The 17,210-nt window shown below is 59.3% G+C and overlaps 1 protein-coding gene across 1 annotated transcript in view; it reads left to right on the top strand.

Moving 5' to 3' along the window:
• LOC135405259 (zinc finger protein 883-like) overlaps positions 1-17,210 on the top strand; it is a 142,024-nt gene that overhangs the window by 101,502 nt on the left and 23,312 nt on the right. Inside the window, exons 3-4 of the mRNA XM_064639924.1 lie at positions 10,218-10,461; positions 12,162-12,589. Of these exons, the coding sequence (XP_064495994.1) occupies positions 10,218-10,461; positions 12,162-12,589 (672 nt within the window). The remainder of the gene's footprint in view (positions 1-10,217; positions 10,462-12,161; positions 12,590-17,210) is intronic.

Here is a 17,210-nt window from a genome sequence, read left to right as displayed (position 1 = left end):
CAGGGGGACCCCAAAACCCCAAATCCCACAAAATAGCACTGGGGGAGTGGGGACACCCAAAACCTGGGTGGGGACCCCAGAATCCCACCGGGGTGGGTGTTGGGGGTAACCCCCACCCCTGGGGCCCCTCCTGGGGGGCTGTGGGGGGTCCCTGCCCCCCCCAGCCTGTGCCCCCCCCCCCCAAATCCCACAGGCAGCTGGAGCAGAATCACCTGTACACGGCCTACACTGGCATCATGGCCAAGGTGGGACCCCCAAAAATGGGGTCGAGGGGTTTGAGGGGGGCCCTGGGGGTTGGGGGATCCCTGGGAATTCGGGCGAGGTGATATTGGGACTGGGGGGGGGAGGGTCCCCAGAATTTGGAGGGGGAACCTGGAGATTGGCGAGGGGGTTCCCAGGGGTTTTGGGGGTCCCTGGAGGTGGGGGGGTCCCCAGAGATATTTTGGGAAGGATCCAGAGACTGGAGAGTTCCCTAGAAGTTTGGGGAGGGGCAGTGATTGGGGGGGTCCCCAGGAACTGGGGTGGGGTCCCCAAGGGTGGGGCTCTCAAAGATGAGGGGACTGTGGGTGGGGGACAGGAACTTTGGGGGTCCCCAGGAATTGGGGGGTTTCCATGGTTATTTTAGGCATCCCCAGAGATTTGAGGGCCCCCCCAAAAGGCTGGTTGGGGGGGCTAATTTGGGGAGCCCCCCTTTAAATTCCCCCCCCCCAGAGCTGTCACACGGGGGAAGGGGAGGAGGAAGAGAAGGAAGAAGAGGGGAAGGAAGAGGCCGAGGACTCGTGCAAGGTGAGGGGGGGGACACAAAACCACCCTTGACCCAACCTGACCCTTGTGACCCCCCTGACACCCCCGTGTCCCCCCAGGAGAAGGAGATGGAGAAGCAGAAGCTGCTGAACCTGCCCCTGTGACCCCCCCTGTGATCCCTCAACCCCCAACCCCTGACACCCCCCGACCCCTCCTGACCCCTGTGACTCCCCCATGCCCCCCCCAGGAGAAGGAGATGGAGAAGCAGAACCTGCTGAACCTCCCCCTGTGACCCCTGACCCCCAACCCCTGACCCCCCCAAAACCCTTTTGACCCCCCCTGTGCCCCCCAGGAGAAGGAGAAGCAGAAGCTGCTGTCCCAGCAGGCCCGGTTGCACACACAGGGGGTGACCGAGATGGTGCTGCAGATGATCAGTGCCTGCAAGGGTGAGACCCCCAAGGAGAGACCCCTGAGAGACCCCCCTGTGTGAGAGAGACCCCTAGGAGACCTCTGGGAGAGATCCCTGTGAGGGTGAGACCCCCAGGAGAGACCCCTGAGAGACCCCTGTGTGAGACCCCTGTGTAAGAGAGACCCCTGGGAGACCACCGAGATTTCCTCTGGGACGTGACCCTCGTGTGACACACACGTGTTGTCCCCAGGTGAGCAGTGGGGCCGTGGGGGGGCTGTGACACACACATGATACACACATGACACACGTGTGTCCCCAGGTGAGCAGGGGGGGCCATGAGGGGGCTGTGACACACACACACACACACACACACACACACACAGAGGGATGTTCCAGGGGTAATTCAATCCGGGCTGTGGGCAGGTCCCTGCAGGGGCAGCAGCTTCCTCTGCACACTTGAGGTGATAAAGCTGCTCTAAACCTGCACTCCAACTACTCCACAGCTCTGGGCTTACCTCCACACCACTTCTCAGCCTCACCTCAGGGCCTGGGCTCAAGGACAGGAACCTGCAGGGAGGGGACATCAGGTGCAAGCTGAGGGCTGCCTGCTTGCACTGGCCTCTGGGCTTCTTTCTCCTTCTACAACCATCCCACAACTTAGCCTGCTTTTCTAACATCACACTGGCCACAATTTGCCTCATCTTCAGCTTCCTGTCCATCCCCACTCCCAGCTCCCTTTCTGCCTGCCTGCTCTCCAGACACTCTGGCCCCAGCCCAGGGGGCTGACGGGGCTTCTTGTGGCCAAAGGGCAGGACCCAGCCCTTGGCCTGCTGGAACCTCATCCCCTTGCAATCAGCCCATGGATCCAGCTGGGCCAGGTCCCTCTGCAGAGCCCTCCTGCCTTCCAGCACATCAACACACCCCCAGCTTGGTGTCACCTGCACATTTGCTGATGAAATGCCTGGTTCTGCAGCAGCTGCAGATGCTCAAGGGGCAGCAGGACCAAGTCAGGGGCCTGGGGGGGCCTGGGGGGCTTTGGGGTGTGGGAGGGTCCTGGGGGACCTGAGGAGTGGCTTTGGGGATTGGGGGTACAGACCAGGACAGACCAGTACAAACCAGCACAGACCAGGACAGACCAGTACCTCTGCACTGCTCCCTAGATCTCTCCTGGAGCTGGGCCACATTGTCATGGGACACCTGAGCCCCCCCAGTGCCCTCCCAGTACAGCCCAGTGCCCCCAGTACAGCCCACTGTGTTCCTGTCCCAGGGTGCCGGGTGATCCCTCTTTGGGGAGGTTGGAAGTGATTTGGGGGGGGTGCTGGGAGAGATTTGAAGAGATCTGGGAAGGGGTGGATGGGGATTTTGGGGGGTTTGGGGGTCTTTGGGAGCATTTGGGGTGTTAAAATGGGGTTTGGGGGCACTGGGGCATCAAAGGGATCTGTGTGCGGAGGGGATTAAAGAAAAAATGGAGGTTAAGAGACATTTGGCGGGGTTAATGGGGCTTTGGGGGGGGAAGGGTGGGGCAGCTCCATGAACAGGTGAGTCCTGAGACCCCCCTGGTGTCCCCAACACCCTCTTGGTGTCCCCAGTTCCCCCCTTGACACCCCAAGACCCTCCATGGTGTCTCCAATGTCACCAGGACCTCCCCACGGCCCCAGTTCTCTCCTTGACACCCCCAATACCACTGTCCCTAAACCCCTCCCCACTGTCCTCAAATCCCATCCTTGATGTCTCCAACCCTCCATCTCACCCCAGGAGCCCCCCTGGACCCTCTGACACCAAAAAAGCCCCCCCAGAGCTCACAGAAAGGCCAAGGGCATCTGGGGACACGTTGGGGACAGTTGGGGGCTTTGGGGGGCACTGGGTCATTACTGGGGGATACTGTGACACACTGGGGGGAACCAGGGGGCACTGGGAGGGACTGGGGGGGTTACTGAAGGACACTGGGAGGGACTGGAGGTGAACTGGGGCACACTGGGGGTCACTGGCAGAGAACTGGGGAGTTACTGGGGGATTATCAGGACACACCAGGGAACACTGGGAGGTTACCAGGCCATACTGGGGGTTACTGGCTGCTCCCTGGGATACACTATGTGGTCACTGGGGGACTACTGGGCCATCCTGAGGGTCACTGGGAGATCATTAGGATATACTGGGGGCATTGGGATCAGCTTTACCCTCATGTAATATATCCACCTCCTCTGATTTTGGGGGGCATCCCTAGGACCCCTCCCCTGGGGCTGGGGGACTCCCCAAACCCACTGCTGGGCTTTAGGGGACTCCACAAAATCCCCTCAAAACCCCTAAAATCTCTCTGTCGACCTACTGAAACTTCCTCAATGTCCCCTCAAATCCCCTCAGAGACCTCATCCCTCCTCAGCACCCCCTAAACCCTCTCAGTGACCCGCAAAACCCACCTGGGATCCCCCAAGCCCATTCAGGGACCCCCCAATCCCCCTCTCAGGGACCCTCAAAACCGTCTGCGACCCCTTAAACCCGCTAGAGACCCCAAAACTAGCTAAAAGGTCCCTGTAAAGCCCCCCCGGACGCCCAAACCTCCTTAAAGACCCCTAAAGCGCATCTGGGACACCCCAAATCTCCTCAGAAACCAAAACCCCCTTCAGAGACTCCCAAACCCCCTCAGGGACCTTCAAACTCCTCCCTGAGTCCCCTCAGGACACCGAACCCCCTCAGGGGCCCCTCACAACGTCCCCGGGAACCCCCGAACCCCCCCGCCGAACCCTCCCGAGCCCTCCAGCCTTTCCACCCACAGCCGCGCTCCCCGCAGCCCCCGAGGGGATCCCCAGACCCCGCTCTCGCCGCCCCCCCCGCCCGCACTCACAACAAAGGAGAGACCCCGCCGCCATCACGGATTCCCGACAGCCAACATGGCGCTCGCTCTGCGCACGCACCGCCTTTACCGACCCGCCCCGCAGCCAATCAGCGCGCGGCCACGGCCCCCGCCCGCCCTTTGCCACGCCCCCACCCGCGCGGGGCGGGTCTCTGAAGGCGGAGGGCGGGCAGAGCGGGCGCCATGTTGGCCGCGTGGGAGCGGCAGGGGAGGGGGTGGCGATCGCTGCGCTCGCTGTGTGAGCTGGCGGGGGTTTCGGTGAGAGCGGGGCTCTGGGGATCCCCTCGGGGGCTGCGGGGAGCGCGGCTGTGGGTGGAAGGGCTGGAGGTCTCGTGGAGGCTTAGCGGAGGAGTTCGGGGGTTCCCGAGGAGGTTTTGAGGGGTCCCTGAAGGGACTCAGGGGGGAGGTTGAAGGTCTCTGAAGAGGTTTGGGCGTCTCTGAGAGGGTTTTGTTTTCTGAGTAGATTTGGGGGGGTCCCAGGTGGGCTTTGGGGCTCTCTGGGGAGGTTTGGGGTTCCTGGGAGGCTTTGAGGGGACTTTTTCGGCACTTTTGGGGTCTCTAGGGGGTTTAAGGGGTCCCAGACGTTTTTGAGGGGCCCTGAGGGGGCTTGGGGGGGTCCCTGAATGGGCTTGGGGGATCCCGGATGGGTTTTTCGGGTCACTGAGAAAGTTTAGGGGGTGCTGGGGAGGGATGAGGTCTCTGAGGGGATTTGAGGGGACCTTGAGGAGGTTTCGACGGGTCGAGGGATGGATTTCGGAGGGTATTTCAGGGGTTTTGAGGGTATTGTGGGGGGTCCCCTAAAGCCCAGCAGTGGGGTGCAGGGGATCCCCAGCCCCTAAGAGAAGGGGCCTTGGGGTGCCCCCCAAAATCCGGGGGGGGAGATGTACCACATCTGGGTTAGGGGATCCCAGTGCCCACAGTATATCCCAATGACCTCCAAATGACCCTCAGTATGGCCCACTTACTTGCCAGTGTCCCCCCATGTGTCCTGGTAATCCCCCAGTAACTTCCCAGTTCTCTGCCAGTGACCCCCAGTGTGCCCCAGTTCACCTCCAGTCCCTCCCAGTGTCCTTCAGTAACCCCCCAGTCCCTCCCAGTGCCCCCTGGTTCCCCCCAGTGTGTCACAGTATCCCCCAGTAATCCCCCAGTTCCCCTCAAAGCCCCCGAACTGTCCCCAATGTGTCCCCAGATGCCCTTGGCCTTTCTGTGAGCGTGGGGAGGGGGCGTTTTTGGGGTCAAAGGGTCCAGGGGGGGCTCCTGGGGTGAGATGGAGGGTTGGGGACATCAGGGATGGGGTTTGGGGAACTGGGATGGGGTTTGTGGACAGTGGAATTGGGGGTGTCAAAGGGGAGAATTGGGGCCATGGAGAGGCCCTGGGGATGCTGGAGACACCAGGAAGGTCTCGGGGTGTCAAGGGGGAAATTAGGGACACCAAGAAGGTCTGGGGGACACCAAGGGGGATCTCAGGGTTCACCTGCTCATATTGCAGCCCATCCTCTCCCCCCCCAGGCCCCATTAACCCTTCCCAAATGTCCCCTAACCCTCATTTTCCCTTTAATCCCCTCCCCCCACAGATCCCTTTTACCCCCTGATTGCCCCCAAGACCTCTTTTAACTTCCCTAAATGCACCTAAAGCCCCCCCAAAATCCTGAAATCCCCATCCAAAATACCCAGATCCCTTCAAATCTCCTCCAGCACCCCCTCAAATCCCTCCCAACCCCCCCCCCCCAAAGAGGGATCACCCAGCACCCTGGGACAGGAACATTAATCCCCTTTCCCCCGGATACTTTTGAAACCCCAATGCCCCCAAGACCCTTTTAACTCCCCCAAATTCACCCAAAGACCCCTAAAACCTCCCAAATCCCCATCCAACCCCCCCACAGATCCAGCCAAATCTCCCCCAGCCTCCTCCAAATCCCTTCCAACCCCCCCCAAGAGGAATCACGCAGCACCCTGGGACAGGAACACAGTGGGCTGTACTGAGGGCACTGGGCTGTACTGGGAGAGCAGTGGGGGGGCTCAGGTGTCCCATGACAACGTGGCCCAGCTCCAGGAGAGATCTGGGGAGCAGTGAGGAGGTACTGGTCTGTCCTGATCTGTGCTGGTCTGTACCCCCAATCCCCAAAGCCCCTCCCCAGCTCCCCCAGGACCCTCCAGGACCCCAAAGCCCCCCAGGCCCCCCCAGGCCCCTGACTTGGTCCTGCTGCCCCTTGAGCATCTGCAGCTGCTGCAGAACCAGGCATTTCATCAGCAAATGTGCAGGTGACACCAAGCTGGGGGTGTGTTGATGTGCTGGAAGGCAGGAGGGCTCTGCAGAGGGACCTGTGTGAAGAAGAGTGTGTCAGCAGGAGCAGGGAAGTGATCGTTGGGCTGGAGTGAGCGCTGGTGAGGCCACCCCTGGAGTGCTGTGTCCAGCTCTGGGCCCCTGAGTTGAGGAAGGCCCTGGAGGGGCTGGAGCAGGTGCAGAGAAGAGCAGCGAGGCTGGGGAAGGGAGTGGAGCACAAGTGGTGTGAGGAGAGGCTGAGGGAGCTGGGGGTGTTGAGGCTGGAGAAGAGGAGGCTCAGGGGAGACCTCCTGACTGTCTGCAAGTCCCTGCCAGGAGGTTGGAGCCAGGTGGGGGTGGGGCTGTTGTGCCAGGAAGCAGCAGTAGGACAAGAGGGCTGGGTCTTGAGCTGTGCCAGGGGAGGTTTAGGTTGGATATTAGGAAGGAATTTTTTACAGAGAGAGTAATCAGGCCTTGGAATGGTCTGTGCAGGGAGGGGGTGGAGTCAGCATCCCTGGAGGTGTTGAAGGTGAGAGTGGATGTGGCCTCAGTGCCATGGTCTGGGAAGCACAGCGGGGTTGGATCAAGGGTTGGACTTGATGATCTTGGAGGTCTTTTCCAACCCATCTGATTCTGTGATTCTGTGATTGCCATTCCTATGGCAGCACATGCTTGAGGCTCTATCCCCAGGGTGATAGAGATGTCTGTCCATATCTATCTCCAAGGTTAGTCTGTAAATGTGTGGTGTTAGAAAAGTAGGCTGAGTTCTGGGCTGGTTGTAGAAGGAGAAAGAAGCCCAGAGGCCAGTGCAAGCAGGCAGCCCTCAGCTTGCACCTGATGTCCCCTCCCTGCAGGTTCCTGTCCTTGAGCCCAGGCCCTGAGGTGAGGCTGAGAAGTGGCGCGGAGGTGAGCCCAGAGCTGTCCCTGAGGTGAGGCTGAGAATAAGTGCAAGGCAGAGGTGCTGCTGAGGAAGGAGAGCCCCGTGGTGGGAAGAGAGGCAAAGCTGTGAATGCCCATCCCCTTGAAGGTGCTGTGTCCATCCCCTGTGTGCCAGGTGAGCTGGGGCTTTGCTGCAGAGCTGCGGGCGCTGATTTGAGCGTCTCCAAGTGCTGAGATGGTGGGCACCCAGGAACACAAACTGTGCCTGGCCACGGAGCCTGCAAGGAGGAGCAGAGACAGCGGTGGCAGTGTGGGGGTTCAGGTTGTTCCTGTGCCTTCCCCTGCAGGCCCTGTCTGTCCCTGCTGGGCCCCTGTCCATCCCCATCAGGTCCCTGCCCGTCCCCCCCGGGCTGAGCTCCCCCCAGGAAGTGCCGTGGAACTGAAGCTGCTGCCATCCCCCCCCTGCAGCCGCTGCCCCAGCCAAGGGAGCAGCAAAGGCAGGGCCAGGAGCAGAGGCAGCAGCAGGGGAGCTCTGGGGGGCCGGGAAGGTCTTGTGTGGGTCAGGAAAGAGGCGCTGGGCACGAGGCCGGGGCTGTGCTGAGCAGGCCCAGCCCTCACATCCCCCCAGCCAACGCCGGCTGCCCGGGGGGCTTGGGAGGGACCCCCAGCCCGTGTGCCCCACACTGAGCTGGCAGAGAGAGAGCCAAGGGACAGGGCCACGGGCAGGGCCACGGGTGAGGGACAGGCAGGGCCATTGCAGGGCCACGGTGAGGGCACAGCCTGTGGCAGCAGAGCTGCCCAGGGCCGGGGGCAGCCGGGGGTGTTGGTACCAGGCAGTGGTGGGGCTGAGCAGAGCACGAGGCCTCTTGCAGACCCCTGGAGCAGCCTCCCACTTGCCAGCCCCGCCACGGTGGGATGATGCTCTTCCCTAGCTACAAGACACTGCCCCCCAAATCTTTGTGGGGGCCTTTTGTGTATATTCCTGATTGCTGATTTCTGCTGGGGACCTGAGGGACCCTCTGCAATCCCATCCATGGGGCACAATCTCCTCTTCAGGGTTTGACTCCCTGCAGACTTTGCAGGGAAATCTGTGCTGGCAGCCCGAGTATGTCCCGACCCCCCATTCTCCCCCCAGGATATTTGGGATGAGTTCCCCTTCCCGGGCACCCATGGGATGGGGGACAATTGTTCTCCTGCTGTTGCTGTTGCTGCTCCACCCCTGTCCCTGCCCTTCCTGCCGCTGTCGGGTGAGCGGAGCGGCCACGATGGGAAAGGGGCGAGAGAAGCGAAAAGAGCGGGTGGGACCCCCAAAGGGAGCTGGTGGGGGTCAGGATCTGGGAGGCTGATTGGAAAGGGGTAGGAGAGGGGGGCTAAGGGGAGGGGGGAGAACGGGAGCGGGTTTGCCGTGGGGGTCACTCTCTGTCCCCATGCCTTGATCCCTGGAGAGCGGGGGAGGCTGGAGAGAGGAGGGAGCTGCAAATGCCCCGAGAGCCTGGAGAGGGGGGAGCTCGGGCCCCCCGTGCCAAGCCAGCGGTCGGGGCTGTGCTGTTGGTGCCAAATTGCCCCTGGTCAGGCTGAACCCAGAGCCCACCCACGTGTCAGGGGGCCCAATCCGCTCCCTGCTCTCGTTGCCCTGGGGCAGCTTCTGGTGTCCCCCCGCCTGTGGGGCTGTTTGGTTGCCTTGGGCACAGCTGGCCCTTGTGCAGGGCTGTGCCCTTGGTGGCTCTTGGGGGTGGGCAGGAGGTGTTTTTTGGGGGTGCCAGGCTGGGTTGGGGGCAGAGTCCCAGCGGTGGGCAGGGGGATGCGGGTCCCCCCCCACGGTGGGGGTTGGTGTTGCTGGGTCAGGCCCCGCCGGCTCCATTGTCAGCCCGGTGCCGGCGGGGGGGACACAGCGGGTTTGGGGCCCCCCGGGAGTGCCGGGGGTGGGTGTGGAGAGCGGGAGCTGCCGAGTGTGGAGGGCAGAGCGGGGAGATGGCAGAGCTGGGGGACCCCCGTCAACCTGGAGGGGGGAACACGGAGAGGGAGGAGCCCCGGGACCCCCGGGAGCCTGAAATGGGGGGCGTGGAGAAAGGGAAGCCTGGACAGTGTGGTCCCCTGGGATCCCTGGGACAACAAAGTGGAGAACCTGAAGAGGGGGAATGTCTGGGATTGCAGCACTCCAAAGGCCAGAGTCTGAGGAGAAGGGAACCTTGGGACCCCCAACACTCCCAGCATCCCTAAGTGGGACCCTCAGTATCCCAGACAGGGGAGACCTTCCAAGCCCCAGAGGTGAGAGACAAGAGAGGGGGAACTTCTGGGAGAGATTTTTTGGCCTGAATCTTTATATTTTGTAGTATTTTTTGGCTGTATCACAATGTTTTGCAGTTTGAGGGGAGGTTCATCTCACTATTTCTGAAAAGTTTTTTGCCTGAATGTCTGTGGTTTGGGTTTTTCTGGGCTCAATCTTAGTGTTTTGGAGGTTTTTATGGACACAGGATGCCCAGTGAGTTCTAGAGATGGACTTGGGCAGGAGGAACCCCCAAGCCAACACGCTCAGCCCTTGTTTTCCCCCCATCAGGATTTGTCCTTCCCAAAGCTTGGGCGGATGGAGGAGGAGGCTGCGAGGAAGAGGAAGATGCCTTGGGCCCCCCAGGCAGGTGAGGAGGCAGTCAGTGTCCCTTTGGGCGGGTGTTGTGCTGGCTCTGTCAGCCGAGCATGGCCCCGGCTGCAGGACAACCCCGCTGGCGCCGCCGTCCTGCCGGGGCCGGAGTTGGGGGGATGTCCTTGGCCTTCCCTGTGGGCCGGAGGCAAATCCCCTGCCTGTCCTTCTTGCTTCCTGCCCCAGGCCCCGAGCTGAGGACGGAGAGCCCGGAGGACAAATCCCCCCGTGAGACCCTGGTGGGAGAGGCCGTTTTGAAGGGCTCCCCGGCGCAGGAAGGCAGCGGGGAGGAAAAGGGCCGGAGATCCCCCCGCAGGAGGGGCTCCAAAGCCATCCCAGGGTGCTGTGAGGAGGAAAGAGCCAGCCTGTGCCGGGAAGGCAACCAGAGCTTGAGGTGGAGCTCTGAGCTGGTGGTCCCTGATCAGCCTCCCAGCAGGGAGAAGCCCTTCAGATGCTTGGAATGTGGGAAGAGCTTCAGGAAGAGCTCCCACCTGCTCCAACACCAGCACATTCACACTGGGGAACGGCCCTACACGTGTGGGGAATGCGGGAAGAGCTTCAGGAGCAGCTCTCACCTGATCCGGCACAAGCAAATTCACACTGGAGAACGACCCTACCTGTGTGGGGAATGTGGGAAGAGCTTCAACCGGAGCTCCCACCTGATCCGGCACCAACGCATCCACACTAGGGAACAGCCCAGGAAAGGGGTGTGAGAGGGGGGCTGAGGGAAGGGGTGAGAGTGTGAGCGAGTGTGAAGTGGGGGTGCCTTGGTGTCCCCATGCCTTGATCCCTGGAGAGCAGGGGAGGCTGGTGAGAGGGGGGAGCTGCAAGAGCCCTGAGAGCCTGGAGAGGGGGGAGTTCGGGCCCCCTGTGCCGAGCCAGCAGTCAGGGCTTTGCTGTTGGTGCCAAATTGCCCCTGGTCAGGCTGAACCCAGAGCCTGCCCATGTGTCAGGGGGCTGGATCTGCTCCCTGCTCTCGTTGCCCTGGGGAAGTTTCTGGTGTCCCCCCGCCTGTGGGGCTGTTTGGTTGCCTTGGGCACAGCTGGCCCTTGTGTGGGTCCCCCCCCACGGTGGGGGTTGGTGTTGCTGGGTCAGGCCCCGCCGGCTCCATTGTCAGCCCGGTGCCAGCGGGGGGGACACAGCGGGTTTGGGGCCCCCCGGGAGTGCCGGGGGTGGGTGTGGAGCCCGGGAGCTGCCGAGTGTGGAGGGTGGAGTAGGGTGATGGCGGAGCTGGGGGACCCCCGGCAGCCTGGAGGGGGGAGCACGGAGAGGGAGGAGCTCCGGGACCCCCGGGAGCCTGAAATAGGGGGTGCAGAGAAGGGGAAGCCTGAACAGTGGGGACCCCTGGGATCCCTGGGACAACAAAGTGGAGAACCTGGAGAGGGGGAATATCAGGGAATGTGGCACCTGAAAGCGAGTCAGAGGAGAAGGGAACCTTGGGACCCCCAAAACTTCCAACATCCCAGACAGGGGAGACTCTCTGTACCCCATAGGGGGGAAACCAGAGAGGGGTAACTTCTGGGAGAGATGTTTTGGGCTAATCTTCATATTTTGGAATATTTTTTACCTGAGTCTCAACTTTTTGCAGTTTGGGGGGGGTAAAAGTCGTCTTGCTATTTCTGATGGGTTTTTTTCCTGAATCTTGGTGGTTTGGGTTTCTTTAGGCTGAATCTTAGTGTTTTGGAGGTTTTTATGGTCACAGGATGCCCGGTGAGTTCTAGAGATGGACTTGGGCAGGAGGAACCCCCAAGCCAACGCACTCACCCCTTGTTTCCCCCCCCCATCAGGATTTGTCCTTCCCAAAGCTTGGGCGGATGGAGGAGGAGGCTGCGAGGAAGAGGAAGATGCCTTGGGCCCCCCAGGCAGGTGAGGAGGAAGTCAGTGTCCCTTTGGGCGGGTGTTGTGCTGGCTCTGTCAGCCGAGCATGGCCCCGGCTGCAGGACAACCCCGCTGGCGCCGCCGTCCTGCCGGGGCCGGAGTTGGGGGGATGTCCTTGGCCTTCCCTGTGGGCCGGAGGCAAATCCCCTGCCTGTCCTTCTTGCTTCCTGCCCCAGGCCCCGAGCTGAGGACGGAGAGCCCGGAGGACAAATCCCCCTGTGAGACCCTGGTGGGAGAGGCCGTTTTGAAGGGCTCCCCGGCGCAGGAAGGCAGCGGGGAGGGAAAGGGCCGGAGATCCCCCCACAGGAGGGGCTCCAAAGCCATCCCAGGGTGCTCTGAGGAGGAAAGAGCCAGCCTGTGCTGGGAAGGCGGCCGGAGCTTGAGGGGGAGCTCTGAGCTGGTGGTCCCTGATCAGCCTCCCAGCAGGGAGAAGCCTTTCAGGTGCTTGGAATGTGGAAACAGCTTCAGGAAGAGCACCCAGCTCCTCACCCACCAGCACATCCACACTGGGGAACGGCCCTTTACATGTGGGGATTGTGGGAAGAGCTTCAATGACAGCTCCACCCTCCGCACCCACCAACGCATCCACACTGGGGAACGGCCCTACACGTGTGGGGAATGTGGGAAGAGCTTCAGTCAGAGCTCCAATCTCCGCACCCACCAGCTCATCCACACTGGGGAACGACCGTACAAGTGCTCGGAATGTGGGAAGAGGTTTCAGACCAGCTCACATCTCCTCCTGCACCAGCGGACACACACTGATGAGAGGCCCTTCCACTGCACTGACTGCGGGAAGGGCTTCAACCGGAACGGCAACCTCGTCACCCACCGGCGCATCCACACCGGGGAGAGGCCCTACAAGTGTGGGGAGTGTGGGAAGAGCTTCCCCCACAGCTCTACCTTGACCTCACACCAACGGACCCACCAGTAAGGGAAGCCCTACCAGTGCCCCGACTGTGGGAAGAGCTTCGGCCGCTGCTTCTACCCCGAATGAAGCCCCTGATGTTGAGGCAACCCCTGGAGTACAGTGACTGTCAGTCCATCCCTTTCGACCACAAGGGGCCAGTCCCCTTTCACAGGGGCAGCTTCTTCAAACAGAACCCTTTTTGGAGGGGTGTGTGTGCAGATTCCTGCCTTGGCTGGGAACCCCCAAGGTCACTGCTGGAGGCTGAGAGCAGAGATCTCCCCCCGAGCGTTGGTCTGGGGGAGTTCCATCCATCTCTAATTAAGAATTATTGCTTTTGTGCCAGCTTTAGTAGAATTGCTTCAACAATTGCTTTAGTGTAGAGCCCTGTCCTATCTTATCCTGTACTCCTGGTAGTTTTAGTGTGTATTTTGTGCACTAATTGTGATGAAGATCTTTTGTCTGATCATTTGTATCTCTAAATAAATTTGTTTCTATCAATAGATCTGATTTGCCATCATTAAAACCTGGGGGACCAAAGTGATTCAGTCACACCTCTGTAATTCCTCTAATCTGAAACTGTTGCCATGATCCAAGGCTGAGATTGGATCCAGCAGCCCCCAGCACACCACAGGAAGTTGGAAGCTCAAGGCCTGCCCCCCCTTTCCTAGCCCCCTTGTACCCAAAGGCCCCCATGGGACTGTGGGACCTGCCAGACTATCCCTCCTTTTCCACCTTTTTCCTGTTCCTCCCACTTTCCCATTGTCCCCTCAATCCCCCATTTCCCCCCTGAACACTTTTGGGGTCCCAACCCCCACTTTTTGTCCCCTCTCCTGTGGGCACTGAAGGAGAAAATGAGGCTGTCCCCCTTTCATTGGGGTTCCTTTGGAAACAGCACCTGGGCTTTGTCTTTTAGTCCACTGGAATTCCCAGCATGGCCCCAAAGCAGTGCCCTGATCCCACACATTCCCCTCCCCTCATGTGCTGGCTGTGTTCAGCCACCAGAGAAAAACACAGGCTGCCATGCAGAGCGTTCCAAGTGGTTTCCACTTTGGCAAACAGCACTCTCTGGATGGAAAACACCAGTCAAGGCCAAAACACTCCTTTTGGATCCTCATTAACTGAATGCAACTGCTGCTGCCTTATGTTGTTCCCACAGACATTCTCAGGGTTCCTTTGGTTCCAGGAGGCCCCACATGTCCCAATGGCCCCTTGATTCCATGAGCTTCCCCAGTCTCCAAAGGTTCCTTTAGTTCCATGAGGCCCTGCAGTCCCAAAATGCCCTTTGGATTCTTGGAGTTTTCCCATTGTCCCAGGGTCCCTTGTGCTTCAGAAGGAGCTGCAGTGGGACAGTGGCCCCTTTGTTCCGTGAGCTCTGCAGTGTTCCAGGAATCTTTGGGTTCCAGGAGAGTCTGCAGTTTCACAAGGAGCACTTGAATGCAGGAGGTTCTGCAGGGTCCCAATGGCCCCTGGATTCTGGGAGGTTCAGAAATATCTCAGAGCTCCCTTGGTTCCAGGAGGACACTCATATCAGCAGGAACCCTTGGTTCTAGAAGGTTCCACAGTGTCCCAGAATTCCTTTGATTTCATGAGGCCCTGGATTGTCCCAATGGCCTCCTGATTCCATCAGCCCCCTTGATGTCACAATGGTCCCTTGTTTCCATGAGTTTCCGCAGTGTCCCAGGATTCCTTTTGTTCCATGGGGAACTGCAGTGTCACAATGGGCCCTGAATTCCAGGAGTTTTCCCAGGGCGACAGTGCTGCCTTGATTCCGTGAGATTCCTCAGTGTCCCACAGCTCCTTTGGCTCCAGAAGGCCCTGCAGTGTCACAATGGTCCTTGGTTCCATGAGGTTCCACCATGTCCCTGCTGGAACATGCGTGGCTGTAATGCTGCCCCACCTGCAGAGCTGCCTCCAGCTCTGGGCTCCAGCCCAGGAAGGACATGGACCTGTTGGAGCGAGTGCAGAGGGGAGCAGCAAGAGGATCAGAGGGATGGAGCAGCTCTGCTGTGAGGAAAAGCTGAAAGAATTGGGATTGTTGAGGCTGGGGAAGAGAAGGCTTTGGGGTGACCTAACTGTGGCCTTGCAGTGCCTGAAAGGAACCATCAAGAAAGATGGAGAGAGACTTTGGACAAGGGCCTGGAGTGACAGGACAAGGGGCAGTAGCTTCACACGGATAGAGGGGAGGGCTGGAGGAGACAATAGGAAGGAATTTTTTCCTTTGAGGGTCCTGAGATTCTCTTTAAGTCCCTTCCCAAGCCAAAGCATTCCATGATTGTGGGACTGGTGGGTGAGGTGGTGGTTGCAGCCGTCTGGGGCACAGGGACCCAAAATGAAGGAGTTTTCCATTGTGGGGAAAGGAAGGAGGGGGCAGCAGAACTGACCCCCTGGACACCTGGCAGGCAGGCTTTGGCTGGAAGCTGGTGATGGGGAGCTGAGTGAAGCCCCCACAATGCAGGAGGAAATGGTCAGTGACCTGCTCTGCCAGTGAGACCCCCCCCAAGTGCCTGGGCCCACATGGGATGCAGCCAAGAGTCCTGAGGGAGCTGGAGAAAGAGCTGGCCAAGCCACTCTCACTCATTCCCCAGCAGTGCTGCACAACTGCACAAGTCCCAGCTGACTGGCAACAAGCACATGGGATGCCCATGCACAGGAAGGGCCAAAGGGAGGATCTGGGGAACTCCTAGCCTGTCCCATTGACCTCAGGACCGGGGAAGTCCATGCAGCAGATCCTCCTCAGTGCCATCCCATGGCAGGGGCAGGACAACCAGGGGATCAGGCCCAGCCAGTGTGGGGTTGGGAAAGGCAGGTCCTGCCTGACCTGCCTCCTCTGACAAAGGACCCGCTCAGCAGCTGAGGGAAAGGCTGGGGATGTGTCTCTGTGGAATTCCAGAAAGCCTTTGGCACCATCTCCCCCAGCATCTCCTGCACAAACTGGCTGCTCATGGCTTGCCCAGGGAACTGTTTGCTGGGTGACAAAGTGTCTGATGGCCCAGGGAGTGGTGGGGAATGGAAGGAAATCCAGGTGGGGCTGGTCACTAGTGGGGTTCCCAAGGGCTCAGGGTTGGGGCTGCTCCTGTTTAACATCATTATTGATGATCTGGGCCAGGGGATCGAGTGCCCCCTCAGGAAAGTCGTGGACAACACCATGTTGTGTTTGATATTGGATGTGCTGGAGGGCAGGAAGGCTCTGCAGAGGGATCTGGACAGGCTGGATCAATAAGGCCAAGTGTCAGGGACTGCATTTTGGTCCCAAAAACCCCCTGGAACGCTCCAGGCTGGGGGCAGAGGGGCTGGAGAGCTGCTCAGCAGGAAGGGACTTGGGGGTGCTGCTTGACAGGGGCTGGATATGAGGCAGAGTGTGCCCAGGGGGGCAAGAAGGCCAAGGGCATCGTGGCCTTTGTGGAGAAGAGTGTGGCCAGCAGGAGCAGAGAACTGATTGCCCCTGTGTGCTGGGCACTGGGGAGGCCCCACCTGGAGTGCTGTGTCCAGTTCTGGCCCCTCAGTGCCAAAAGGCCCTTGAGGGGCTGGAGCGTGTCCAGAGAAGGGAACGGAGCTGGGGAAGGCTCTGGAAAACATGTCTGCTGAGGGACGGCTGAGGGAACTGGGCTTGTTGAGTGTGGAGAACGGGAGGCTCAGGGGGGACCTCATTGCTCTCTGCAGTGACCTGAAAGGAGGTTTTAGTGGGTGTGGGGGTCGGTCTCTTCTGCAAAGCCTTTAGTGACAGGAAGAGAGGAAACAGCCTTAAATTGCTTTGGGCAAGGTTCACATTACATATTCAAAACCATTTTTCCCCTGACAGGGTGTTCAGGCATTGGAACAAGTAGCCCAGGGAGGTGGTGGAGTCTCTGGAAGCATTCAGGTGGCATCTGGATGTAGAGCTTTGGGATGGGGTTTAGGGGTGATTCTGGTGGTGCTGGGTTGACAGTTGGACTAGAAGATCTGGAAGGTCTCTTCCAACCTTGATGATTCTGTGATTCTCTGACCTGTCATCCCTGTTTGCAGGTTTGTGCTCTAAGAAGACCCTGGGGATGTTTTCTCTGTTGGGTCCACAGAGATTGTGTTGTGTGAGCTTTTTTCCTCTATGATCAAAACAGGGAGTAATTAATGCTAAATCCAGCAGGTGGCTTTCAAGTCATAACTTGGTCCAGTTTGTCCCACTGTGTCCAAACAGGTGAGGAAAATCTGGAACTTTAGAAGGGTTAGTTTTTTACCTCATTAGCAGGATATCCAGGGGTGCACCAAGTGCCTTCCAGTGAGAAGCACAAGAGACCAGGAGACAGTGACGATATTGTTCTAATGTTAATGTCACTGGAGCACAGAGTGAGATCACATCTGAGTTATGTTTCTTTAATCAGTGATTGGGAATAAAGAGAGAATCACATGGTTGATGACACTTTAGGATTTATTTCACACTCTTAACACTAAGGTATTTTGCAGCTGGACTTTGAATAAGGTTCCATGGTATATTGCAAATTTCTATCTCAAGTTAACACTCTACTTCTTCCCAAAGAAATTCTCAGCAGCTAACACCCTTTCATCATCTGGCTCTTTCCCTGATGGCTTGAGCTTGTTGCTCCTTTTGGTAAATACCCATTTGACACAAGGCACTGGGCAGCTTCTGCCAAGTGCCACTGAATCTCA

The sequence above is a fragment of the Pseudopipra pipra genome, chromosome W (assembly GCF_036250125.1).
Source record: "Pseudopipra pipra isolate bDixPip1 chromosome W, bDixPip1.hap1, whole genome shotgun sequence".
NCBI classification, from domain to species: Eukaryota; Metazoa; Chordata; class Aves; order Passeriformes; family Pipridae; genus Pseudopipra; species Pseudopipra pipra.
This window is presented reverse-complemented; position numbering and strand designations above follow the sequence as displayed.